The sequence below is a fragment of the Lutjanus erythropterus genome, chromosome 10 (genome assembly GCF_056507025.1).
Source record: "Lutjanus erythropterus isolate fLutEry1 chromosome 10, fLutEry1.hap2, whole genome shotgun sequence".
Taxonomy (NCBI): Eukaryota; Metazoa; Chordata; class Actinopteri; order Lutjaniformes; family Lutjanidae; genus Lutjanus; species Lutjanus erythropterus.
Genome location: NC_139326.1, coordinates 28542797 through 28569732, shown reverse-complemented (window position 1 = coordinate 28569732; position 26936 = coordinate 28542797). Strand labels below are relative to the sequence as shown.

The following is a 26936-nucleotide window of genomic DNA, read 5'->3' as shown; positions in this document are numbered from 1 at the left end:
CTAGCGGGGCACGTGAGGTGAACTGTGATTGGTTCCGTCTGAACGGTGATGAGCGCGTGCAGCAGAGGACCGAGGAGGTCTCCTGGTGAGACGGGACGTGATGAAGACGTTTACTGTTCTGTAGAGCTGAGAGAGGGCGGCAGGTATATAAAGCTGCTCACTAAAAGGGCGGTGAGAGACAGACAGAGACAGAGAGGACACAGACAGGAGACAGACAGGAGACAGAGAGGACACAGACAGGAGACAGACAGGAGACAGACATATAGACAGCTGCTGCTGCTGCAACATGCCAGTCACCGGAGTGGGAGTTCAGCAGACTGGAGGAACCTCACCACAACCTTCCATAGGTAAATAAACTTTTTATGAAGCTGTTATAACCTTTCATTTACAACTCGAATCTGTCAGTAATAATAACAATGCATTTTATTGTGAAAAAACAAAATACGAAGAAGCAGACTACAGTTACAGTGGATGTTAGACACATTTAAATCCTGGTTAAAACGTTATATCCCAACTGAACTTTACTAATACTCATAAACCACCTGTTCTTAACCTTGCAATTTAATTTTAAAAGATGTATACTCTTTTTTATATGTTTTATGCTGTTTTTTTTTTTTCATGTTTCATATTTTAAAGCATTATGCATTGCCTTGCCAAAACTTGTATTGCTTTGCTTGTTACATGAATTACTGAAATATCAATTATGCTACAAAAGTCAATAATTTACTGAAGATACCAGACCTGGTCTACTGACAGCTGACCTAGGAAAGGGTATACTTAGGGTTTTATAGATACCACTACCAATAAAAATACCAATACTTATTGATACTCTCATTGATACCACTCAACATAATTTGGTCCTGAAAATAAAGACATGACATAAAAAATGTGAAATTATTGCACAGCATTGTTTGTCCAGGAGCTTATATATATTATTATATATTATATTATATATATATATATATATATATTTCAGTACTGTCCAGTCAGGAACGGATAATGGTTTATTACCAGTTTTTCATATACCCATCCCTACTGCATACAGCTAAATATTAAGCGAAAAAAGTAAACATTCTGAATGAATCAAATTACAGAAAACAAAACACTGAAGTTAGCACATAGGCCAGTCCACTGAATTGGTGCCTTTTCTGTCCATTGCATGCACAAATATGCATCAAAAGTATGTGTATAATACATTATATTAACAAGCAAAGTGTCCTGCACTTTGTCCTAATTGCAATTTGAAGATACTTCATATAAAACTTTACCATGAAATATTAGAATACTTAACAGAGCTTATTTTTGTGTATTATTATGTAACTCTATTTACAATTTATACATTTAAATACATTTTCTAACCAGATAATCAAAATATGTTGGTTAAACTGCAGATTTTAGTCATGTCTCCAGGTTTTCACTCAGTCCTGCTACTCTAACACATTCCACCCCTGAGAAATTTGGGAAATTCAGCAAGTCACATGATCAACAAGAGGCAGCACTGTTTGATTCTGTTACTTTCAGTCCTGTTACAAAAAATAAATAAAGTGGCAAATAAAGTGTACACGTCTTGAATAATTAAACACAATTTTGAAAAGTTGCAACATGCAGATGGCACCAATTTGGGGGAATGGCTTACATACTGTGATGTATTAGTATTAATATGATCTAGTTGTGTGTTCCATCTTACATTCCTCTGTAATCATCTCTTTTTCATCACACAATCCTGTTTCTTACTATTTATATTCTTAGTTTAGAGTTTTCTACAACACACTTCTGGTATTATTTTGCTCCAGCCTGCATCCTCTCTGTCCAAATGAGGTCAGTCCAGTCCACTGCTCAGAGCCAGCCCGACTTTACGGTGCCAGTCGTAACCCTCGACCCCACGGCGTTACCCTGCTGACAATGCCAGTACCTCATTTGGCACAGTCTCCCTCCAGCGGGTTGGGATGGCAACTTATGCACAGGGTTATGACGAAACACGAAGGGAGCTATTCTCACTCAGCGATCCAGATATTAACTTTCACAATCAAATGTTCACACACACATGCACTGCTGTGTATGGTTAAACAGACAACACGCATACGCAAAAACAAGCAGGAGTGGACACTGGCTTCTATATTTGTGTTTTTCAGAAGGAAAGCATGCCGACATGAGCTCCGACCAGCAGCAGTCTGGTAAAGGGTGCAGCCACCAAGATTCAAACCAGCACCATAAACCACAGCCTGAAGACAGACCTGAAGCCCAGGCTCTGCCCATGCCAGTCCCAGACCCCCCCATTCAGTACACGAAGGTAAGCTGCCCAGACATCCTGAAAAATTCAGGACAGGCCCAAATAAACTATTAACCTGAAATTTTACCATTATACTAAAAGATAATACAAACAGGTCATGAATTTGTGAAAATGTTCTGATCAAATCAGTTATGTCAGGGAGTATTACTGATGTGTTTTCACCTTGCTTTGCACTGATTAGGCCGGGGCTGAGCAACCTGCAGCTCTGGAGCAGCAATTCTTTTGCTCTCTCCGGTGGCTCCCTGTGGCTCTGGCAACACATTGTATGGAAATGAATAACTGTTCTTTTTTTAAACATTTGATTTTGATTTATCACTGTAGAGGTCTAAAGTGATTCTTACCTTCTGCAACTGTAAAAGTTTGCAGCATATACACCAAATAAAAGAAAAGTTTCAATATTTTGCCAAGTACAATGTCTGTTATAGCCTATGTCTACAGCTTTGTGCCTTTTGTTTTTATGGATGCCAAATCCAAAAAAAACAAAAGACAGAATATAATAGTTGCCAGTGCAGTCTCATCCCAACTCGTCACATACCAACAAAATTTAACCGTCCCTCGGCATACTGAAGCAGAAGCAACCCTTTGGCTGTTGTAGGCTGTACCTGATTAACGTTATGAATGTGTCACAGTTTGGTTAGGTTCAGACAACTAAAACCATGTTTGGTTTACCCTGACTATGAAAGTCACATAATGAAAGTCATGTGTTACTGAAGCAATTCACACGTGTCACCCCATGCTCGTGACAAAAGTCACAGAGTAAGTGGATCTTTTGATCATAAAGGTTGCAGACCCCTGCGCTAGCTTCACCAAACAGTGAAAAGTTAAAACGAATCGGGACTGAACCAGACATCAGGAGTCCACAACTGAACTCCAGTTTGGTTCTGATTTCTTTGTTCCTACAGGGAAATTTAGTTCATAACAAAAAGGCAGGGGGGTATACTAAATTCCACTTAATTACTGTTTAACCCCAACAAGGAGGTTATGTTTTCAGTTCAGTTTGTTTGTTTGTTTGTTTGTCTGTCAGCACAATTATGGAAAAACTACTGGCCTGATTTCCATTATGGGCCAAAATGTCAGAATCACGCAGCGGATCCACAAATGTTTTTCACTTTGGTTAATTAGAGGGTATTTAGCCTTGATGAAGAAAGTCTGAGTGAACATATAGTTTTCAGATCTACAGATTTCATTAGAGTATATAAAGTAGCCACCACTGGCATTGTTGGGTTTGTCTTTCTCAGTCATTAGTATAACACTGTGTGCAGAAAAATCTGCTGCAGAGTGATACTTACTTACATGAGTAAGTGAGCCACAAAATTAGTGTTGTATAAATTAGACTGCATAATCAATCTAAATATTATCCAAATCGCAGAGACTGCAGTTTTTTTATAAAGTAAAAATCTATGACCAACCATATAATAATGAAGTATTAGCGCTGCAGAGATGACCTGACCCACACATCTTGTTCTCCAGATGTAAAGACAACATCTTTGTTTGGTGCAGACTCCAACAAATGTCAGATCATGATTTTGTTTTTTTTTTCAGTGAATTTGAAAATTGTGATGCAAAAATGATTATTCAAACTAATGATGACTCAAATTGCAGGTGCAATATCTGTCATAATAATTGCAATATTTTCTTTTTTACTGTATTGTGCAGCCCTAATAAAAATTAAAATAGTTATATAAATGGTCATCATATATGTAAACATTTGTGGATAAAACATCAGTCAGTTATTTCACTTACTGCTTTAGCAGTTGCAGTCTGATATTGCACTTCAAGCCTGAGAGCAGGGCGGTAAAAAAGAGGGTGTCTGTGGCGTGAAGGATCTCTGGTGATATTAGGAAACAGCTCGAGTAAATGCCTCTCAGGTCTGAAGATCTACTGAGCTCCATTTAACTATCTGCTGCAGGTCCTTACTGTACAGCAGTGTTTCATGATATTCTCAGTAGTGCAGTGATAGAAGTTTTTGGTTCAGTCTGTTGCGCTTCAGTGTCCTCGGAAAAAGCAGGCTGCATGGCCTTTGTGACCAGGTCGGAGCTGTTCAGGCTTGAATGCAACATGTGTGGGTTTTTTGTCGATGATATGATTTTTATTTGGTGAATTAAGCTGTATAAAATTGGTTTAGTTACTCTTTAAAATAGTATTATAACCACTGATGTACTAATTTAGTATTTGTGGTTTGTTTCAAAACTTGAAATGAAAAATGTGGTGTGTTGGCTTGTTATTAGAGAGCAATAGAAATGTGGTTTTAACAAGATGAAACAAGGAATTTGAGACAATATTTACTACAGTACTTATTGTCAGGGTTCTGTTGAACTGAATTGGCTGAAAATACTCTTAGAGCATATGTATCTCATAAAAAATATCAGAGCAGGCAAAATGACTCCCACTAAATACAGGTTATAAATTATATCAGGCTGACAAGAGCTGATACTCGGCACCATGTGTTTAGGGCAGTCTTTGATCTGCTCTGAGGCAACAAGCAGGGGAAAACATGAAGAATCTGTTTCTGTGTGTATTACTCTTTTAATTCTCCTCTGTTATCTCAGTTGTTCATCAATAATGAGTGGCATGAGTCCAGCAATGGTGGGAAGATTCCTGTGTACAATCCTGCCACAGGGAAGCTGCTGTGTGAAGTGGAAGAGGCTGACGCTGTGAGTATGTTGTACACATCAACAGTACATCACGTGTGCTTTTTATCTCTGTGCGAGCAGGAATGAAAATGGTGGAGTGACTTCAACTGTAAAATTTTGTTGATTTTGGAGGGCACTGTGGACAAATGCATAAGGGTTTCCAACATAATAACCACTAAATATGACATCAAAAATAAAATATTTTTAATAAAAATCTCCTGCTTCTTTTTAAATGGCTAACATTCTATCTACTGCAACTTTGCCTGATACAATGTAAACACAAGCTTGTTTCATCTGATTTTAAGGAGAATCCAACCCAATCAAAGGTATTAGAAACTACTTTATAGAAACAAAATATGGGCAGTATTAATAAAACTGACTTTTGTGTCCAACTCGTCCACTTGCACCTCTTGTAGGAAGATGTGGACAAGGCAGTTAGGTGTGCCAGAGATGCCTTCCAGATGGGGTCCCCATGGCGATCCATGGACGCCTCAGACCGAGGTCAACTCCTCAACAGACTGGCTGACTTAGTGGAGAGAGATCGTCTTCTGCTAGCAGTGAGAAACGCACACACACACACACACACACACACACACATATATATATATACACACTCATGCAGTAAATCCTCAGTTTGAATATTGCTGCACATAATTCATATTTGCAGTGAAAGACCAATTGGTTCGTTAAAGTAATGGTGCTTGGATAACAATTACTTTGTTTTTTATTTATAGACAATAGAGGCTTTGGACTCTGGCAAAGTGTTTCTCATGGCATATTTTGTAGATCTGATGGCCACAATCAAAACCTTGAGATATTATGGTGGCTGGGCAGACAAGATTCATGGCAAAACCATCCCTGTTGGTGAGTTCATCTCTTCTCAATAACAAGAAGCTTAAAACTATAGATTATAGATATTGCTGTGTTTGACAATTATCTTTTAACATAAACACTAAAAAACACTATGTTTTCAAAGCTATTGTACATTAACTATGCATTTGTTTTAGATGGAGATTATTTTACTTACACACGACATGAGCCCATTGGAGTTTGTGGACAGATCATTCCTGTGAGTAGAAACATTAAAGAGACTGAATACACAACACTTAAAAGCAAACACTTACCTAATTTAAGTTTTTACTATAGAAACTATATAAACTATAATGAGCAAGGTTGCAGTTTATGTAAAACATTTACATTTCTATTTAAAATAATTAATTCTATACATGTGTCAGTTTAACAGCAGGGAAAGAGAAGAGAAAGAAATCTTTATATAGTTATTCTGAATGGCTGTCACTGGGGTTGGTTTCTCCTTGAAATAAGATGAAACGAGTCTGTGTTTACATTTTCCCATGTAGAGTTAAAGCAAGTAGTGTGTTAGCCAGTTAAAAAAAGCAGGAGGAGCTTTTGATTCAGATAATTTTATTTTTTACGTATATGTTGCAGTTATTACAGTGGAAACACTACCACTTCTGTCCACAGGGGGATCCAAAATAAACAAAAACTCACCTTTGTGCAGTTTTCAGGGGCTAAAGAAAGTTTGCCCTAAAATCTTCTCTTTTATCTTATTTTCTTATGGTATTAGTTTACTGAGCAGGAATTGTTAAATGTAGCAGTTTAATTCAAAGTTTCTTTTATTAATCACTTTTATAAGCAGTATATAGAAATGATGAGAATGACAGACATGTGATATACATACTTTTTGGAAATGGATCGGCACCCATGCACTGAATCTCATATTGAATCTGGAGATAAGTATACTTTCCTAGCTTTATTAATCACACCGGTCATTACACATCATCAGTTAAAGACAAACATGTTGTGCAATTGTTATTTAGGTAATGCTCCCTTGGATGCAGTGACACACAATGGATCAGTTTTTAAAACAAAAAGGGATGTAGGAGATGACCGTGCGCAAGTAAAAGCTCAAAAAGCCTATTGTGAGTCATAAAAGCATAATTATCTTTTACTTTTTTAACAATCAGAAGTGGGACTTAAGCTACAAAAGGTTGAAGCCACTGATCTAAAGACAATTTTGAGGTGAAAACTTGCAACTTGAACAAAGTCTTTAAAGCATATAGTGTAAACAGAATATTTTTTGGATCTGTGTGTACCTGTTGTAAAGGAAACACAAAAACATGTTTCACTGTACATGTTACTCATGTTGTTGCACATTAAACATGTGTATGCATTTTGACCTACAGTGGAACTTCCCTGTGATGATGTTTGCATGGAAGATTGCTCCTGCTCTGTGCTGTGGGAACACTGTAGTCATCAAACCTGCTGAACAGACCTCATTATCAGCTCTGCACATGGCTGCTCTCATCAAAGAGGTACTTACATTATTGCTGTTTTCCCCCCAGCAATTATATAAGAACAAAGAAAATGTGGACAAAAGCCAGAAACGTAGAGTCAGAAATCATCAAGACGTGTGTAAAAATGGAAAGACTGCTCTAAGATTATGTCTCAGTTAAAGAGGAACATGTGTAGTGGCTGTTATTATATTTCTCTGTGTTCAGGCTGGGTTTCCCCCAGGTGTGGTGAATGTGGTGCCAGGTTACGGTCAGACAGCAGGCTGTGCCATTTCACACCACATGGACATTGATAAAGTAGCGTTCACCGGATCCACTGCTGTTAGTATCTGTTGAAATGAAAAGTGTCTCATCTCCTCTTGTGTTTTAGTGCCCTTTAATATTATTTGTCTTAACTTCTTAACTCTGTTACTGTAATGGAACTGTGTATCTCACATTGTTATCACTGGTTGCCAGGTTGGAAAACTCATCCAGAAGGCTGCAGGTGACAGCAACCTGAAAAGAGTTACACTGGAACTCGGTGGAAAAAACCCAAATATTGTCTTTGCTGACTGTGACTGTGAGTAGGTTTTGTTTTAACAACTGAATTCTTGTATAGTTACTTTTTACATGTAGTGTTCTTTTTGCACAGGCAGCAGAAATTCTTGCAGCAGTGGAAATATAGTAAAATATTAACAATAGTAGATTGCTGATTTCAAAATATAACTAAATTACTGATCACCTGAATTACAAAATCAAGGCATTACATTACTTGTTGCAACAAAAAATAATCTGGTATCTGTATTTATTTATTGCATGAAGCACTTTGTGCCACATATTGTTTGTAGGAAAAGCTCTATACAAATAAAGTCTGACCGACTGACTGATGTGTATACATGTGTGTCTTGCAGTAGAGTACGCAGTGGAGCAGGCTCACAGTGGTCTGTTCTTTAACCAGGGCCAGTGCTGTCTGGCTGGTTCCAGGGTGTTTGTAGAGGAACCGATCTACGAGGACTTTGTCTGCCGCAGTGTAGAGAAGGCCAAATCCAAAGTCCTGGGAAACCCATTGATGCCAGGGGTAGACCAAGGACCACAGGTACAGGATATTTTCTGTATTTTACAGCGGTTGGATTCTTTCTCATCACGTAACTGCAAGTTTTAGGTTCAAAGAAAAAATGATCTGAGCTGCTGTTTCCTGCAGATTGACCAGAAGCAGTTTGATAAGATAATGGAGCTTATTGAGAGCGGGAAGAGAGAAGGAGCCACACTGGAGTGTGGGGGGGCCGCGTGGGATCAGCACGGACTTTTTATCCAACCCACCGTCTTCTCAAATGTCACAGACGACATGCGAATCGCCAAAGAAGAGGTTCTGTGTCCTCAAACCTACACCTGCAAAGACACATCCACACCTGATGGTACACGTGACAAACTCGTGGATTATTTGTGTTCTTTCCGTCCAGATTTTCGGACCAGTCCAGCAGATTATGTGTTTCCGCAGCATCCATGAAGTAATCCAGAGAGCCAACGCCACGCACTATGGCTTGGCAGCAGGAGTGTTCACTAATGACATCGACAAAGCTCTAAAAGTGTCCTCTGCGCTGCAGGCTGGCATGGTCTGGTAGGTATGAAATTCTCTAAAATTCATCTTCAACAGTCTTGGATCAGCAGAGCTCAGCTGTCAATCATGACGTGAAACCACCTTTTTTATAGCATCAACTAGCTAATTAAAACAAAACTGAAAAAAGAAAAAATAATGCTTGCACAACCATTAGCATGATAAGAATTACCTTAAGTGACACTGACCATCCAAAATTTATTTGATTTGTACTGTTATATTAAAGTTCGGCACATGTCCTATCCATTAACACTAGGGAGGCAGAATTTATGACCTATACTGCAGCCGGCCACCAGGGGGCAATTGAGATATTCTGATTTCAGTCTTGGGGAGCTCTTATGTTGTCCATCTTTAAATATCTGAAGGACAAACAGTGAATCTGAAGTATCTGCTGTGCCAAAATCCTCACAGAAACCTTCCCTAAAGTGATTTTTTTTAATTTCATGTTTTCATTGTGAAACTAATATTTCTTTTTTTCTGTAGGGTCAACTGCTACAATGCTATGAGTGCTCAGTGTCCCTTTGGTGGTTTCAAGATGTCTGGGAATGGCAGGGAACTGTGAGTGATCCCATCATATATTGTTTATATTGGCTAGTATGCAAGGGTGTAAACTTAGTCTCTGGGATAAAAAGTATACATGTAATATAAAGTAAATACTTAATGTTTAGTTAGTTAGTTAGTTAGTTAGTTAGTATGTTAGTGTGTGTTCATGAAACACAAGAAATCATGAATATTCTTTTAGAAGGAATACCTATTTATAACATTGAAACTGGGCAATATGTCAATGACAGATTATAATGTTGTGCTCATCTTGTGTTCCTGCAGCCTGCCTGAGCTTCCTGGAGTCTGTGGAGGAGTGGGTGGGGGGGGAAACAATTTGCTTCAACCATAGATCATATTTTAAATAGGGTTTCAAGCTATTTAATATACCCTCTAGGAACTATTTTCTTTCTAGCAGAAAAGAAAATATTTTCTGAAGTAGTTACGGTAGATTTTACTGCAGAAAGACAGTAGTTCTTACGTGAAACTGGTCACAACACAATCTTTCAATTATCTTGAGTCACCAGGTTGTGATTTTTTTTAATGAGACACTGGTTTTGAATTTTTCAAATGTCTTTTTTTTGTGCTTTGAGGACTATAAGCCGAGTGCCATTTAGTTTATTTATATTGGACAGAAGACAGACACGTCTACTGCTGATATCTCCAAAATGGAAAATGTGTTGGACCCCTAAATGTCCATATAATGTGAGAAAACATTATAATATATGACATAATCAGTGTTTTTTTTTTTGTTTGTTTGTTTGTTTGTTTGTTTGTTTTTTTTGCAGGGGTGAATATGCTCTTCAGGAATACACCGAGGTCAAAGCAGTCACTATCAAAATCTCACAGAAGAACTCATAATGCCGTCATTATCACAGGACTGACTTTTCCTGCAAACTCATGCAGAGATGTTTTGAGGGCATCTGAACATTTACTCCTGTCATTTCTCCTGAAATATTTCTATTTTTTCAACCACTTATCAATGTTGTCTCTGTTCTTCTAGTACAGTGGTTCTCAAACTTTTTCTGCTATGCAGTGACTCCAGTTTGGGAACCGCTGCTCTGGTGTACTATCTCAGATGTATTGTATGACATTTTAGTGGACAGCATGTTCTATATTATAGTCTGGTATGTGTTTGATCCTGTTTGTATTCAGAGGTAACCACTTAAATAGCACTTATAGCACTGCCAGAAAAGAATTATTTTAATAGGTGTCATACAAAAAATAGAAAGACATTTTACTATTTACAGGGATTTCCAAAAGAAATCAATAAAACTGTCAACCCATATTAATAACCAGTAAACTTTACACTGATTGCAATGCAGTAAATATGATCATGCTATATATACATGTATACAAAAAGGTACTGCACTGCGTTTTGTGGTACATTTTGTCATAATAATACTACAGTAGTAATACAGATCAAACAGTTATGTCTGTGTCCTCTTTCTTTGCACTAAGTTTCAATTCATCTCCACCTTCAGAGTAAAGACATTATAGATTTGACTGCAGAGGCTGTATTGTGACTTTTTCTGTGGTTGATTACACATGGTTAAAGGGTAACTGAAGTATTTCTCAACTGTTTCTCCTTGTTTTTGTGTCTATGTGACTAATAGGGACAGTTTTTGATATTGGTCCAGTATTGAGGCTGACCGCTGCAGGAAATACAGAAGACCTGAGAACAGAAAAAGGCAACATCCACTCACTAGATACAGGAAGTCGAGTGAACAAAGATACACAAGAAAAGCTCTCTAATAAAAAACAGGAAATAAGTAGACAAAAACCCAAAACCGAGCTCTGCACTCTACTTCTCTGATGTCCGACCTCCCTCGTGCTCCTGTCTCAATAGTTTCACATCTAATTCTGTGAATTAAGGATTTATTTTGACCAAACCACTGTTGGTGATTGCTGGAGCAGTTAAAAGGTGAGCCAAGATGAATTTTGGCGAGTTTTACTTTGTTTTGTCGAGTCTGAACAAAGTGTGTCTTACAATGATAAAATTACTGTTTCTGCAAATGGAGTCTGGTGATGCAAGCAAAGTTGCCCATAAGGATTGCAGCCTGTTTCGCAGCTGATGGCTGCAGCGATTGCACTCAATAATGCACCAATTTAAAAAAAACTGTTGACACAAAAACATGAGAAAATAGGTTCCTGGTGTAAAAAAAAGTTACCCGTTAAGTAATTGGCATGTTTAAAATACTAGTTAAGATTTTTTTCATTGAGGCAAAAAAAGGTTCATAATTTGATGTAAATTAATAAGTTTTTATGAGTCACAGATACTTAAAGAATTAAAAAATATGGTTACTCTAGTGGCACCCTGCATATACTGTATGACTCTGACTGCAGCAGTCATGCTGGTTATTGTTTCTGGTGAACTGAAGGTATCGTCTGGATTTTAGTCCATGAATCATGACTCTCTTTGCCTCGGAGCCCCACCCCGACCTCTTCCTCTTCCTCTCCCAGGCCCAGGTTGAGGTCCCCTCGCATTTCCAGGAGGCCCTCTTCTTGGCCCTGGGGCCTGTGTCACTGGAGCTCTGGGGTTCGGGGTAGCAAGGGATACGTCCTTCTGCAGATTAACCCCTTTTGCTGCTGAACCTGGCTTTGTTTTGGGAGACTTGCTACCCTTCTCTATTACAACATCTGAGAGGACAGACGGAGAGCAAAAAGACCAGTGAGAACAGTTGGGTGCAAACTGATTGACAGTATGTACAATAAAGGATTATGCTCTGTGTGTGTGTGTGTGTGTGTGTGTGTGTGTGTACCAGGAGGGGGTGGCTCTTCCTCGATAGGAGGTGGTATTAGAGACTTGTTTGGCAGCAGGTCCTCCAAGTCTTTCATCACTTGATTAGTGCTGTCCTTGTTGTTCCTGCGGTTCTTCTCTTCATCTCGAGCCTTAAGGGTCCACAAAGAAACCAGATGCTCATTTATTTTTTTTTTTTTTGATTGAATCTTAGACAAGGGAAATTTTGAAAAAAGACAGAAACAAGAGGAAGAGAACAGAAAGAGAATGCTCATACTGACCATTTGCATCTTCCGTTTAAGGTCCATGTTGGCCTGTTGGTATCCCTTTGACACTGCATTCAGGTAGTAGATGGCCAATCTGTTAGACATGATTATAGGTCTTTTAAGTGAAAGCTATTGTAAAAAGTACAGCAGTTTAGACCAGAGTCAGGCCTTGGACACAAGGCAGTAAACACTAAGGTCATGCCATCCAAGTTTTATGAGGCTCAATAATTAAATCAACAATTACACACACATCTTCTGGTTGTTTCAGACTCAATATGTATAAATTTAGCTATTTTAGGCAAAACAACAACAACAACAACAACAAAATAATAATAATGATAAGATTAAGTGTGGGATTTTAAAATGTCTAACTTTAGTGCCCCCCTGTGGTAGCATCAAAAAAGACAATAATATGCACCACTACCACTTAGATAGGCTATTTTCCCTACAGATAAAAAATCAGAATAATTTGAAAGATGCTATAATTTCATAAAATATCTACACATAAACTGCTAATAGGCCATATGATAGTGTGCAGAAGTCTTCAGTCACTTTACAGAATCGTAAATACACAGTTAAAAAATCTAAGTAACCAGGAAACTGCATATTTTAGTAAGGGACATTTTGAAAGCTGAAATTCAGAACAGACTATAATTCTATATGTTATATTTATGTTATATATTTTTGAATGATACTTACACCATGAGGAGGACAGCAGGTAGGATGAGTCCAGGATTGGTGGCATATGTAAAAATGTTCCCGATGAAGGACGGCAGATCCTGTTCTATAGTCTCCATGATCACATCATACATCTTCTCCTGGCCGCTGAGTGAAAAACATGGGTCAAATACAGTACTCCGGGTTAAAGGCAAAAAGTTTTAGTATATTTAGGCATGAATGCGCTTGAGTGACCTCCAAAGGGACTGCAGATGAAAATAATCTTTTTCACTAACTGGCAAAATAAATTTATCTTCAATGTTGTAAAAAGGTCCTTTACAAGTAAAGCAAATAAAATTAAACAATCTTTGTTTTGCTGTAGTGTGACTGTGCAAATAACACCAATAAATGTCCCATTGGACCAAAACACCATTTGTCCAGCCATCTGTTAAATAAATGCCCATACACACTCTCCCTGCAGCTGTTCGGTTAAGTGCTGAATCAGTGGAAGTTCTATCATTAATAGGTGATCTTTCTGGCCTTGCACCAAACAACTTTTCAAGTGTCATTTTATTTATTAGTATTTTGCCTCAGTAAGTGGGTTGGTGGGTTCAAGTTAGCAGCTGCAGGGAGAACGTATTTTCAGAGCAATGAGCGTTATTGGCTTTCTGTGCTTCTACCATGGATAAGCAGGCTACATAGTAAAATATATATTTATGATCATATTTCTCTCTTTTATTTTGAAAATTAACCAGATTCTTTTTGTATTTTCTTCCTGCCAGCTTGATCTGTTCTGTGCAGATTGACAGACTATCTGTCAAAAATAGATTTGGTGGAGCCTACACATGTACCCTCTGATGACAAAATGTATGTCCCCAGTGGACCCTTGCACACTTGGGGATGTGGAGAGCATAATACCAGCTTAAGATCTCTATTGTATGCATATTGTGTAGCAGATATCACATTTATTTTTAACCTGTTGAAGAACTAATAATTTTTCATCATTATGTCATAATAAACCATTTCAGTCCTGACCTGAACGGCCCGCAGTCAAAGGATGGTGACAGAGTCATGATGGTGTAGACGACAGGCAGCAGGCTAAGGAACAGCACCAGCAGCAACAGGCCCATGTAGAAGTTGTTGGACCGCGAGGCCTTAAAAACTCGCTCATGAGGAACATTACAGCACATCACAGCCCAGCACTGGTAGTACATCGAGATCAGGAGACGCAAAACGTTCAGACCCACCAGACCTGGAGCATAAAATGCTCCCATCCTGAGGGAGACAGCAAGGTTAGCAACATCAAAAATACTTTTTCACTGCAGTCACACCCACTGAGTGGCAAAAAGACAACTGAGTGGCAGTGGCAGCTTTCACCTTGAATGCCACAAAAACACATTTAAAATGTTGTTTGATTGACTGAATAAAAAGATTCAACAAGAAATTGGAGAGACCTAAATATTTATTTATATTTATAAACTACTGAAAACTAAAGAAAACAGAAGCAAATGGATCCATTGCAATTCACAGAGACAACTGGAATTTAGGCACTGAAAAGTAGATTCATGGGCGACATTTTGTATCAGTTATGTTGGATTTTTGGGTAAAATTGTGCCTTAAGTTGTTACATACTGTAGTGGCCAATGTTACTTTTGAATTAAATATTTAGCATCTTTCATTTATGATCCATGCAGCAATCATTCTTTTTTTTTTTACAACTATACTTAATAGGCTTCAAATTTAGTGTTTTCGCAGGCCTGTCACTTGGCCATTGTTCTATCAGCTTTTTGGTTTTTGTTTACTTTTTTTAAAATGCAGGGGGGGGGGTGGGGAGCGATGGCTCTGTGAATATAGCTTATCTTCAGGTACTGACCATGCCCTCTTTTTTTTTTTAGAGTTTATATCTTAAATAATAATTTGAAATTGAAAAAACAAAACAACATAAAAAAAAACATTGGTTGACAACCAGGGCATTAGAGAAACACAGAATGAGACAGACAATAAAACACAGATGTGGATTAATTCACCATATCATTCCTTGATTGAAGACGAGCCCCAGCACATTTCCACTGATGTCAAACTCTCCATATGAAGGCTGGAATCAACACAACAACATGATTAGCATTTATCATGCTCACCTGAATTAATAAAAACCAGGCTGATACACTTTGCATTTTCTCCTCTCTCTCTCCCTGTAATTAAGTTCTCAGTGCAGTGTCTCGTTTCAGTGCATGTTAGGGATCAGCTGTCTTGCCAGATGTCATTGTATGGTATCAGGTTGACCTGCATCCAGTACGAACTGTGCTGTACACACACAGTGTTCAATAATGGCTGAATGACATGGTAGCTGTACAACATACAAGGATGACATAATCAATTCACATGCAGCCGCAAGACTGCAGATACAGGACAGGACAAAAAAATGTGTAATGTTTTGTTGTATAGGTAAAAAGAAAATATAATTAATTCATTTTCTACTTGATTTAGCGAACAAAACAAACTGATGTAACGTATAGAGACACCGTTGACCCACTGACACACACTGTGAGTACATACAAATCCAGCCTCCAGGTCCCAGCACCAGCAGTAGTTCAGGAAGCGGACGATGACAGCTCGCGCAAAGTCACCAATCAGGATGGTCAGATAGGTCACCTGAATGTCTGACACAATCAGCTTCACAAATTCCTGCACAGCAGAAGAGGCCAACAAAACAAGAAGGAAATATATTACAAACTAACCTGACCTGTGAAATCAGACATTTAACTTTCTTTTGTTTGACGGGGCGGAGTCAGGAGGGTGGAGAAAGAGAATGATGCTACAAAAACAGAGTAAAAATATTCTGTGACAACTGCAGCTCTACACCGTCAGAAATGAAGAAACTAACTAGAACCATAAAGGGTTCTTTGGCTTGTGTCCAAGGGGGGACCCTTTCTGGTTCCTGGAAGAAGCCTTTATAAAAGTTCCTCTTGGAACCCTTTCAGAGAGTTCTACCTGGAACCCAACATACAGGGTTATACATGGAACCATTTGTGAGAAGTTTCCCACAAATCCCCAGATGGAAACCCTTCTGGGGGTTCTATCAAGAACCTTTTCACCTTCTGGGTGCCAACAAGAAACCACCACTGAGAACCCTTTTGTATTCCAAAGGTTTTATCTAAAGTCTACCCAGGGAGTCCTGCTGAGAACCTTTTTATGTTCCAAAGGTTTTATCTAGAACCAACCTAGGGATTGCAAACATTTTTTCTAGAATCCATCCAGGGATTCTACAGAGAACCTTTTTTATTCCAAAGGTTTTATATAGAACCCATCCAGGGGGCTCTGCTGAGAGCCCTCACATATTACAAAGGTTTTATCCAGAACCCACCTTGGAGGTTATACCGAGAACCCTTTTATATTCTAAAGGTTTTATCTAGAACCCTTTTTGGAGCTCTTTCTTTTAAAAAGGGTTCTTTGGATGAAAAGGACAGTTGATGAACCTTCAGTCTTACAAAGAACACTTCATGAACCCTTTCTTCAAAAAAAGATTTCTTCAAGAGCAAATGGTTCTGGGTAGAACCTCAGTCCTTCAGGAAGAACCTTTTTGGAACCCTTGTCTTTACTAGTGTACAGTGTGCAGCTGTATGTGCATCCACAGTGTTGGACCACAGTATACAGAGTAATACTGACTATTCCCACTGCCGTCTCCCAGCAGGGTCCTCTGATGACGTCAGCCGGGTGCACATTAGGAGGAGGAATGTCTGTCGTGTTGTAGAAAGAGCTGTAGTTGGTGTAGTACTGATTCAAAATCCATTCAGTGGTGTTCTTGATGGACTTCTCGCTCTCCAACTGAAGAACAGAAAACACATCGACGTATGTTCAAGGCAAGTAAAATTTTTATGTAGCACATTTTACATAGAGTGAAATATACAGTTTGTAGCCTTGATTTAAAGCAATAGTTCTACATTTTGGAAAATGCTATTTACTCCCTGGTTGAGATTTGGAAGAAACGATTAATACCACTCTCAGATCTTCTCATCTAATCTTTCTGCCACCAAGCAAATGGGCAGAATATGTCAAACTGCTGCTTTACAGCTTGTTTTGCCTCAACGTATTTAGTTTAACTGAGGATTAATACAATATTTTAAAAACAAGCCAGAGATGTAGTTACGTTGGTCTTACATCATTGAAAGTGCAATATGTATCAACCGGGAACCGGAGCCAAGCAAGAAGGCAGGCAACAGAACCAGGCTCAGCAGCTTTCCAGTGAACACAGCTGGACCAAGACTGATGAAGGCAATTTTTCTCCAGCTCACATCAAATACTGTGAATTCAGTTTGATCAAACTAGAGTTGGTGATTGTTGGAACCATTAAAAAACAAATGAAGATGGTTTTGGCACAGAGTGGTATTATGAGACAGGAAGGGCTGAAGCTAGTTAGTTAGGATGCTTAATTCAGTAGATATTTCTGCACCAAAATACTCAGACATCTTTGACGTAATGTTAAGACTGTTTTTTTCTTCACATTCTGTTGATAATTTTAGTTAAAAGTCCATTATGTAAGGCTTATTTTATTTATTTATTGACAGAATATGTAAAAAATAGAAGAATAATATTCCTAAGTATGTTTTTATTATTGTATAATCACCTAAAATAAGAATCATAGTATTTGTTACCCAAAACTACTGTAGCCCCAAATGGACAAACCAAACATTGCCTCTACATAAGGCCTTTTGTGTTTTTTGTGAGTTAGTGGCCACCATAGTTGCTCCTATATACTTGGAAGAGGAGGGTGAGATGAGGTGTTTGCAATCTGCAAGCTGACATCTAGATGCCACTAAACCCTACACACTGGTCCTTAAATTTTTAAGAATATTTTAAACTAAAATTCTTACATTTTGCACCTAAGTAAGAATTATTTCTAGAACATATAAGAAGAGAAAGTAAAGACAGCAAAGGTCTTAATGGAGGTTCTCACTGTGGAAATACAGGAGATAATATAAACACGACTGTACCACACCTTCCCAGCGACAGGAACAAACACATACAGGTATATATGTTGTACCTTAGCAGTAACCTCATCAAACAGGGCGAAGAGAAAGGTGTAAAGGTTTCCTAAGAAAAGAGCAAAGATTCGTCCCAGCTGCCACTTGAGGGCGATTCGAGGGTGATAATCTTCCAGTTCTGCAATGGTTTCAAACAGTGGAGGACACACCAGCCCCAGCAGAGACATCACAAACTCCACCTGAGACATTGGACAAGAGAGGAGGGTTACTAATCCCATTTTCCATTCTCATTTTCAAGCCTCGATTTCCACAGCTCCTTATGTTTCCTATAAAATGATAATTTGAAGAATAATTGCAGAAATGTTTAATTTCAACCTGCCTCATTCTTTTCAAACCATGAGAGATTTTCTTTGTTCATCGCAGCGAACTCCTGAGAACGTTTCACCACAAAGTAGATGAGGTATCCACTGCCTCCGAGGCACGATATGATCAGAAAGTTTGCCAGAACCCTGAGGAACCGTCGTAGATGGATGTTCTCATCTTTCTGGTTCTCTTGTTCATCCACAATGGATTCCTGCAGTAGAGAATAATTAGTTGGCTGATAGAAGAAAGTTGCAATTATTTCAACTTTTTTTGACAATGTACAAGATGTAAAGTTAATTTATTGTTTATTTTACAACACAGGTATTTAATTCCAAATGTCTTATTTAGAAATCATTCATTCACTAGGTTTTACCTAGAACCCTCCAAGGAGGTTCTACCACACTCTTTAAAATTCCAAAGGTGTTATCTAGAACTAATACTGCCATGCTCATCCCTCAACACAGATCAACACACACACCTGCTAACCTTGAAGCTGGTGGTGATGGAGGCGTACTTGTTGTCTGCAGTCTCAGGGTTTCCTATCAGGTAGTCCCAGCTGGTGAACATCTTCCAGCTAAAGGTGAACTCCCCCTCCTCTGCCCCATCGCCGCCTTCATTTGAGTTACGAGCCATCCTGAGATGAGAAGAAGCAGAGAATTTTTTTTTTATAAAAGCCAAACATTTCTGACTGCACATATCTGTTTATGTGTCTTGCCTTACGTTCTTATCACGACCATCAGGCTGTATCCAAAGATGCCAACCCCCACCAGCAGGTATGCCAGAGGGAGCCTGAACTGCAGCACGCCGACTCTTCGTTCATTGTTGTAGTACCCATAGAACAAAAATGAGTACTTGCAGTATCCCTGTGATCAGGTATACAAAGATATATTCAAATTTACACATACATTATAACAAATTACACTTTTTAACAGGACAGCTGTGCTTTGTCTGGAACAAAGATATTTTGGTTTGTTTTGGCCACAAACTGTAAATATCATACCTATTTTTTCACATAGGTTTAGTCAGTTATAATTCATAAACAGATAAATACAGCTAAAATCCTCACCCCAAAGTCGAAGAGCACAGAGTAGTCCATGGCTGTGGGCTGCTCCTCTCGAGGCACAGTTTTCCTGGGAATGGAGCCGTAGGGAAGACCCATAAGAATCTAAACACAGAGAAAAGTGATGGTGAGGCTGAAAACATGTACCATGTAATATTACACCAGGTATCAACTGCTAACAGGCACGGAGAGTAATGGTAATGGGATTATAGACAACAATTAATACAACTGTAATCCAATTCAATTAACAAAAAGAAGATGCAATCATATTACAGATATATTAGGAAAAATGTGGATTATTTGCAAGATTACAATTTACAAATTATTTTCAAAATAAAGAACAATCACGAGCATGTCCAGTGTGTACACATTACAACATTTCAGAGAAAAACTTTTTTGCCATTATTTTATCTTTAAATCAGAAAAGAGGAGCAGCATCACAGTACAGTGACAGATCTGCTGTCAGTTGTGAAAATACTGTCATCATCCATTAACTCAATATCTAATATTAAGAAACATTTACAGGAAAGACCAACTGCCAACGTTAGAAAGCTAGTAACTAGCTAAACCGTCAATACTACGGCTACTGCAAATGAAAAAATATTTTGCAACTGTACGTGGTGATGCAGGTGACCAGGATGGTGTATGGGAATAAGTTTATGTCAGTCTAGTTGAAATTTGAATGATAAGCATGAATAGCATACTTTTCAAATTACATTTAAATGCATAGTTACTGCTACAGCTGGAGAAACACCCAAACATGAAACATTCTGTTAGGCTCAACAATTTCACCACAAAGTAATCCTTTTACATTACTTAAATATTGTGATACTTAGATTAGGCTACTGACATTTTTTAAACAATTAGTAATTGTATAGGAGCACAATTTTAGCAATCCTCCCAACCCTGCCTGCTAACATGTACTGTATTGTGAGACTGTACCTCAGGCAGCATCACCAGGCCGAACATGAGCCCAAACAGAACCAGATTCAGACCGTACATCCACCTCAGAAAAATGAAGTAGGATGCCACAGATGATCCAAAGTGACCTATGATTGGGAAAACAGAGACAGTGACTTAGAAATACATTGATATTTTATTAAAAACACTAATGGCTCTGTGATTATATTTCAGATAATGTCATAGTGGTACCTACTTTCTACGTCTTTTATCTTCCTCTCCCAGGGGATACAGGCTGTTTTGAAGTTTTCAAAGTCACGATTAAACTTGATTAGTTTCTGAAATTTAAGGAAAGGTTTAAAGTGGTTATTTCAGCAATATCATGTCCATTTTGAAGTCTGCATTGTTGTGTGACTTCTGTGTTTTGATGGGCTAGTTTGAATATACAAAAGTCACATAAAACTTGAGTGGATTACCTTGGTCATCATGACTTTGAATGCATACAGCTTCCGACCTTTTCCTTTTCCTAGAGCTCCTTCAAATTTTTCCACAAACTCCTGGGCCTCCCTGTTCGGCCAGAGAAAACACATAAAACATCCACCAGTGAAATCAAATGAGTGACAAACAACTGAAAACAATGATCTACTGTATCTAACCAAGAATGAATTAGTTAGAGGAGACAGGATGTAGAAACGGTGGGTTTGGGGTGACTCAGTGATTGATGGTGCATTGGAACATATGTTAAGAACATCAGGAAGAAGCAGGTCAGTCAGCCACAACAGCATGCATTAAACAGTGTCAAGCTCATAAAAGAGTCATGGCAGCTCACCTATCAGGTTCGCTTGCTTACACTAATCTGTACGTAGAGAAACATACACACCAAGAGAGTACACACACACACACACACACACACACACACTAACCTACACAACTCCCAGCCCCTGGCAAGGCATCCAGCACTGTTTACAGTCTTATCTCACAGAGAGGAAGATGTTTAACAGTCTGATCTGCAGCCAGCCTTGTTGCTGCCGTTGTATGCTTTCCTGAGATTTATAGACAGTTGTCTTCACGTGTTTACTGTGCATCTCACAGATGATCTGGATGATCTGGATCTCATCATTTTCAAAAGTTTCCAAGGGCTAGGATTTCATGTTGGGTACTTTTACCGCTTTGTAGGATTAGGTCAGAGATGTACTTTTTAACCACACAGCCACACATGCGTAGCATTAAAGGAGCAATATGTAGCAATTGTCCTTGCAAAAATGAGTACAGCAGGCCAAATAGTGAGTTGGAGCCATGTACTGTATATTACATAAGTTAAAATCCTATTAAGTATATGATTTATGGGTGAAGCAAGTTGTTTTCCCCCACCACCTCCTCCACAGACTCAGGGAAGCTCAGGCTGATTGCAGGAGCTCTGCAGGAGTGGAGGATGTGTACAACATCATAATTTGACAAGTGAAGATGAGTCCTCCACTCTAAGTTGATCAGCTCTTTATATCTGTCAGTTGTCTGTCCATGTAAACCTAAGCCTGTTGTCCTAAAAACAAAAGTCCACTGCTCCTAAAATACACACTCTGGACTTTGAGTTTAGTGACAACCTGTCTCACTACCTGCAAGACTCAGGTAGTGAGACAGACCATGTTGCTCATTTTAACTGTTACAAATATCTACTCCTTCTACAAGATTATTAATGATTTCTTACAACTCAGAAACACTTACTTATTCAGTGAACATTCTGCATTAATTTCAACTGTAACGAACATGAAACAGGCAAAAATTTCAAGTGTTGATTTCCTTGATCTCTGATGACATATGGCCATTTTATGATTTATTGCAGTAAATATATTATAAATTTCTCCTTTAACGTCTGAGGACACAACCAAGGCTCCAAACAGGTGCAGGATGCGTAAGGCAGCCATGATGCGCATGCAAATGTGTAAGTAAAAGCAGGCATATCTTCGGCCATCAGTTTATTGGGCAGCCGCTGTCATGCTCTAAAATCTTATTTTGTGAGCAATATATTAGAGCTCAGTTCTGCCAGTGTCTAGCTACTTGAAAGTATGAAAGCTTTGATTTACAATATGACAAAACAAAACTATCAGAAATCTTCTCTGACCTCACTGTAAAACATCTCTCATCTCATCTAATCATCTCATCTAGAAACATCTGCTTTGTGTCAGCAATGCACGCTAAAACTGTCATATCATCTGTACTGGCTGACAAATGCTTCAAAATGAAATCTGTGTCGAAATGAACATTATGTGTCGATATGATAGGCCGATGGATGATGCTTTAATTATGTGCATGCAACATGAGTATGTCTGTGGTATGGAGGTCTTTTTTTTTATGTCCAATAGCAAAGTTGCTATTCGCAATGATCACTGAGTTTCGGTCACAGAAGGACAAGCCAAATCACATGCTGACAACACAACAAATATAACTGTCCATCTTAAGAGACGCCATCCTATCATTAAGACTAATCTGTAAAGAACAAAGTCAAAGTCAAAGTCTGCAGACACTTGACTTTCTCTGCAATTAGGTGCAAAAAATATATGCATATATCATCATCTGCGATCAGCCAAAATGAGTTGAAAAATATTGACATATCGGATATTGCAAGAATCCAATATCGTGCATTCCTACTTTGTGTTTTTCCAAAGTAATTATGACATTCTATAGATCAGAGCAGCGATAAAGAGAAGTACCAAGCAGCTAAAGCAGCGATGAACACGTTTTAATAATGCATGATCGGCATCACATGTACATGACATGAGTGATGGTAGGCATTAAGGAAAGAGCTCATAAGAAATAGTCAATAAACAAAAACACCCAAATGAATAACAAGAAAAATACCAAAATAAAACAAAGCAAAATGCAGCACCAACAACCAGAAATTACAGAAATCACAAGCAGGCAGAGCATATGAGGTAAAATTGGCCACTGTTTGAGTTTTTGTTTTTACTTGAGCACTACGAGCCTCCTCTTCATGCGCCAGGGTTGGTTCCTTAATGTAGCGATCACTTTCTTCTTCTCCTCTACCTGCTCCTTCAGGGCTTCGATCTCTCCCTCTGACAGTGATTCTTCATCAGACTCGGAGGATGACGAGCTGATAAAGGGAAAGATGTGTCAACGTGCCATGGCTCTGATAAGCCCCTAGGAGGAAAATCTAAACCTCAGACACCACAGCAACAACAAGGAAATCGGATCAGGAAGGCATCAGGAAATTCATTGATATGCTATATGTAACACCATCTATTCAGGGAAATAAGTGTGTATTCTGTGTTGTAACAAAAACACTGTAAATGTTTCATCTCCCTGAATATAAGCCACATAGCTTCATATGATCACAGTCTGTCAGGTGAGAGCCCATACAGGTGTGTGGAGCATGCAGGTAGGTGAGAGACAGCTCTCAGAGAATACTGCACCTGCTGAACTTCCCATTCTTCTTTTTCTTGTCCTTGTCTTTGTCCTTTGTCCCTTCTTTCCCTTTAGCATTTCCCTTCTTCTCCTTATTCTGTTCCTCTTTCTCCTGTTTGGACACAGCTTTCCCTCGTTTTTTCTTCCTCTGTCCGTCTTCCTCGCTGTCTTCATCGCTGTCGTCCTTAGCAGCTTTCCTCCTGGAGGCTTTTGAGCCTCTGCTCTTCACACTGCGGTTGTCTTCCTCGTCGTCTTCATCACTGTCCCTGGACTTGGCCTTCTTCTTTCGTCCTCTTTTCCTTGGTGCCTCATCCTCACCCTCTTCTTCCTCTTCATCATCACTGACCCGTTTGGCTTTGCGTTGTGGTTTGGCTCTTCTGTTTTTACTTCTCCTCCTGGCCTCATCTGAGCCAAACATATACATACATATATTAGATAATAAGCTGAAACATTCATCCATTTAAGAGAAACTTTGCTGTTTTTCAACCTGGACTCAACACAGTGTGTCACAGTGACTAATGCAGATGTCAATCTTTGAAAGTGGTCCAGTATTAAGCAAGATCTGAATGTGTTCATCGTCAAAAAAATAAACAAATTGTAAATAATGACCGCGAATAACAATCTTAGCCTGTCAGTGGCAAAAACAAGCACTTTTAGTGGACGATCATCCTTTGACAGGCGCAGTTGAACATAAGGGTTTCATTGCAGCCCGTTTCACATTCAGATCTCACTAAATACTGGACCAATTTCAAAGACTGTTGTCCCTATGTGTCACTTAGACAAAAAACATGGAAAAGTACAGTCCAGGTTAAAAATACCAAAGTTAACCTTTAAGTTAAGTGCTACAGTGATATTAATCTCGTTAAACATTCTACCTCATCTTAAACAAAGAAGAAGACAGAATAATAATGAAGTATACAAGAATCCTCTGAAATTATTCCAGTCAGCCTCTATGAAAGAGGAAATTTGGTGAAAAGTTGTAAATGATCTTGAAGAAAAGTAACAGAAGGCAGGAAAAATATGTAACTTTTACAAATTTGTCCATCACACCATCACATTGTGGCAAATCTTCAAACCTTACCCTGCTCAATTTAACTGTTTCTCTGTTGAAAAGCAGTGGTTGGACCAAGTCATTGTTTTGCTAGTCACAAATAAGTGTCAAGTCTTTAACTCCAGTCCTAAATTAAGTCATAAACTTTGAGGTTTTTTGTCCTAAACAAGTCTTTTAGCCTAACAACCCTTAATTTACTGTTCTTTATGCAACTTCAAATGTTGAATGAAGTTGGAAGTTCTCTGCATCTCTGTCTGTAATTTACAACTTGCATGTTTTGCATGGTGCAGTTTTTTGTTGACAACCTCTTTTTGTATGCTAACAAAATTATCTTTGATAATTAGAGCTCGATAATGTAACATTAGTTCTTGATTAATTTCTGCGGTCAAACTGGTTAAAACAAAGTGGATCTGGGGAATTAAGTGTTGACTTGCTGGGAATGAATAACGTAAAGGTCAGTTGATTCAGGAAATTAAGGGAAATTAATAGATTTGTGGATTCACACTTAGTAAAACATAACTTTTTCGTCTTTGGACTAGGGGAAGGTATCAAATATTTTCATGTCAAAAGTCCAAGTGAAGTCACGAGTTATTGGTGTTGAAGTCCAAGCTGAGTTAAGTCTTTTTTTTTAGATTTTGTTGATTTCAGTCTAAAATCATTGAATTTGTGACTCAAGTCAAACTCAAGTCGTGTGACTAGTGTTCATACTTTTAATAAAAAGCAAACAAAAAAGTGACTTACCTTCACTTCCACTGTCTAACACAGCATCAACCTCCATCCCAACTGTGAACATGTGAAAGAAAAACACCCGCACAAATTGAGGGGATAATTCTGTATTTCACAATGACTTTTACTCAATATAAACAAAAATGTCAGTGTTTAATTTATTGTAAATAAACAAATAAAGACAGGTCTTTTTAGCATAATAGAATTTTAAAAAGTCTTCTTACCATCTTCAACTTTAATTACAGTGTCGTTTTTCCTCTTTGGAGGCATTTTGCTGCGTCTCTTTTAGTTCTTTCTGTCCTCTTTTTCTCCAGTTAGTCCTCCTCTTCTCACTCCTGTCTCCTCTCCATCCATGAGTCACTCAGAGCTGATACACTTGTGAAGGTCCTGTGTCAAAAAGCTGGGATACACACACACACACACTCTCTCTCTCTCTCTCTCTCTCTCTCTCTATCACACACACACACACACACACACACACACACACAGGAACAGGTGCGCCTCTGTTTGGACTGTTCAAAGACCGGGCTCCTTGACGACCGCCAAAGACACTCAGTCCATTAGATGATAATCAGGAGCCCAGGATCATTCAGACAATGGACCTGTCAGTCAAAATGCTAATTATACTGTATTTGACTGTAGCAAAACAAGCTCATATACAGTCCAGAAGAAGTTTATTCAAACTGCATAATGGCTACAAACTTGAGTCATCATCATATAATGTATTTCATTATACAACTGATGGTTGGCTATTCTTCAGCATGCAGCTGTGGCGCCGTAAGGAGACACCAGAGTAAATGTAGACATAAAGGTCAGATCCCATTAAAGTTAGATGAAAGATAAAGTAATCCTGAGTTAAACATGAAACAAAGTCATTGTATTTAAATACTATGCACAGTGTTCTGTAGTCAGTCAAATTTACAAGCTGTTTATTAAAGGTTAGGTAGGTTTTCTCCACAATACAGTACACATACTTTTCCGCCTAGTTATAGTTCTGTTTGTCCGTCTCGACTGTGCTAGGTAGTTCAGTGGTGCTCAGTGGTAATCGGCACACCCCCAGTTAAAAGAAGCAGAGAGGAGTACCTGCACAGAAGCTGAGCAATGTACTGCCGTAGACAGCATCAGCAACAAAATGTGTTTTAGCCACTTAAAAAAGGTTCACCTAAAAAAATCACTTAAAGTGTATGCTATATTTAAAATATTTTCACCTCTTTACTTTGCTATTGCACAGCATTTTCTGGTTTCTAGCTTGCGGGTTATGCGCAGTAGTGTCCCCTTTGTTGGCAGTTCAATGTGCCCTGTCCCCACTTTCTGAAGCCAGTATAAGTGATGTGTAACAAAATTCACAGTGAAAAAAAGTTCAGGTGAATTTAATGAGGGATTTTATCAAATTAACTGGGTA

At 38.6% G+C, this 26936-nt stretch overlaps 2 protein-coding genes across 3 annotated transcripts; one reads left to right on the top strand and one right to left on the bottom strand.

Annotated features, from left to right (window-relative positions):
* Positions 1–101: 101 nt before the first annotated feature.
* LOC146320609 (aldehyde dehydrogenase 1A1-like) lies at positions 102–10355 on the top strand. Of its 2 annotated transcripts, none has more exons than XR_014771472.1 (14): positions 102–347; positions 2133–2290; positions 4840–4944; positions 5340–5480; positions 5658–5787; positions 5931–5992; positions 7128–7256; positions 7443–7556; positions 7692–7794; positions 8126–8310; positions 8416–8580; positions 8675–8836; positions 9313–9387; positions 10158–10182. XR_014771472.1 is itself a non-coding variant. In XM_084728929.1 (14 exons), the coding sequence occupies exons 1-14, from the start codon at positions 287–289 to the stop codon at positions 10228–10230; spliced, it is 1659 nt and encodes a 552-aa protein (XP_084585055.1). In that variant the 5' UTR covers positions 102–286; the 3' UTR covers positions 10231–10355. The 2 variants fall into 2 exon arrangements, 1 of the variants encoding a protein (XP_084585055.1); XM_084728929.1 differs by having other exon boundaries at positions 8675–8832; positions 10158–10355.
* A 1421-nt stretch (positions 10356–11776) lies between these two features.
* tmc2b (transmembrane channel-like 2b) lies at positions 11777–25804 on the bottom strand. Its single transcript, XM_084729176.1, has 20 exons — positions 25759–25804; positions 25550–25591; positions 23766–24162; positions 23303–23446; positions 20814–20904; positions 20594–20675; positions 20380–20486; positions 19444–19542; positions 19098–19240; positions 18864–19011; positions 18394–18588; positions 18074–18253; positions 16699–16857; positions 15589–15717; positions 15060–15127; positions 14068–14307; positions 13075–13200; positions 12391–12469; positions 12132–12261; positions 11777–12009 (listed from the first exon to the last, which is right to left on the bottom strand). The coding sequence occupies exons 1-20, from the start codon at positions 25802–25804 to the stop codon at positions 11777–11779; spliced, it is 2838 nt and encodes a 945-aa protein (XP_084585302.1).
* Positions 25805–26936: the final 1132 nt, after the last annotated feature.

Excerpts from the sequence above, each read along its gene's own strand:
- LOC146320609 (XM_084728929.1), top strand. The coding sequence starts at position 287 with ATGCCAGTCACCGGAGTGGGAGTTCAGCAGACTGGAGGAACCTCACCA. Across the intron at positions 5,481-5,657 it reads GAGATCGTCTTCTGCTAGCA|ACAATAGAGGCTTTGGACTC; the intron begins GTGAGAAACGCA and ends TTTTATTTATAG. Across the intron at positions 8,581-8,674 it reads TGCGAATCGCCAAAGAAGAG|ATTTTCGGACCAGTCCAGCA; the intron begins GTTCTGTGTCCT and ends CTTTCCGTCCAG.
- tmc2b (XM_084729176.1), bottom strand. The coding sequence starts at position 25,804 with ATGCCTCCAAAGAGGAAAAACGACACTGTAATTAAAGTTGAAGATG. Across the intron at positions 20,487-20,593 it reads GAAGATAAAAGACGTAGAAA|GTCACTTTGGATCATCTGTG; the intron begins GTAGGTACCACT and ends TCCCAATCATAG. Across the intron at positions 18,254-18,393 it reads CATGGTTTGAAAAGAATGAG|GTGGAGTTTGTGATGTCTCT; the intron begins GCAGGTTGAAAT and ends CCAATGTCTCAG.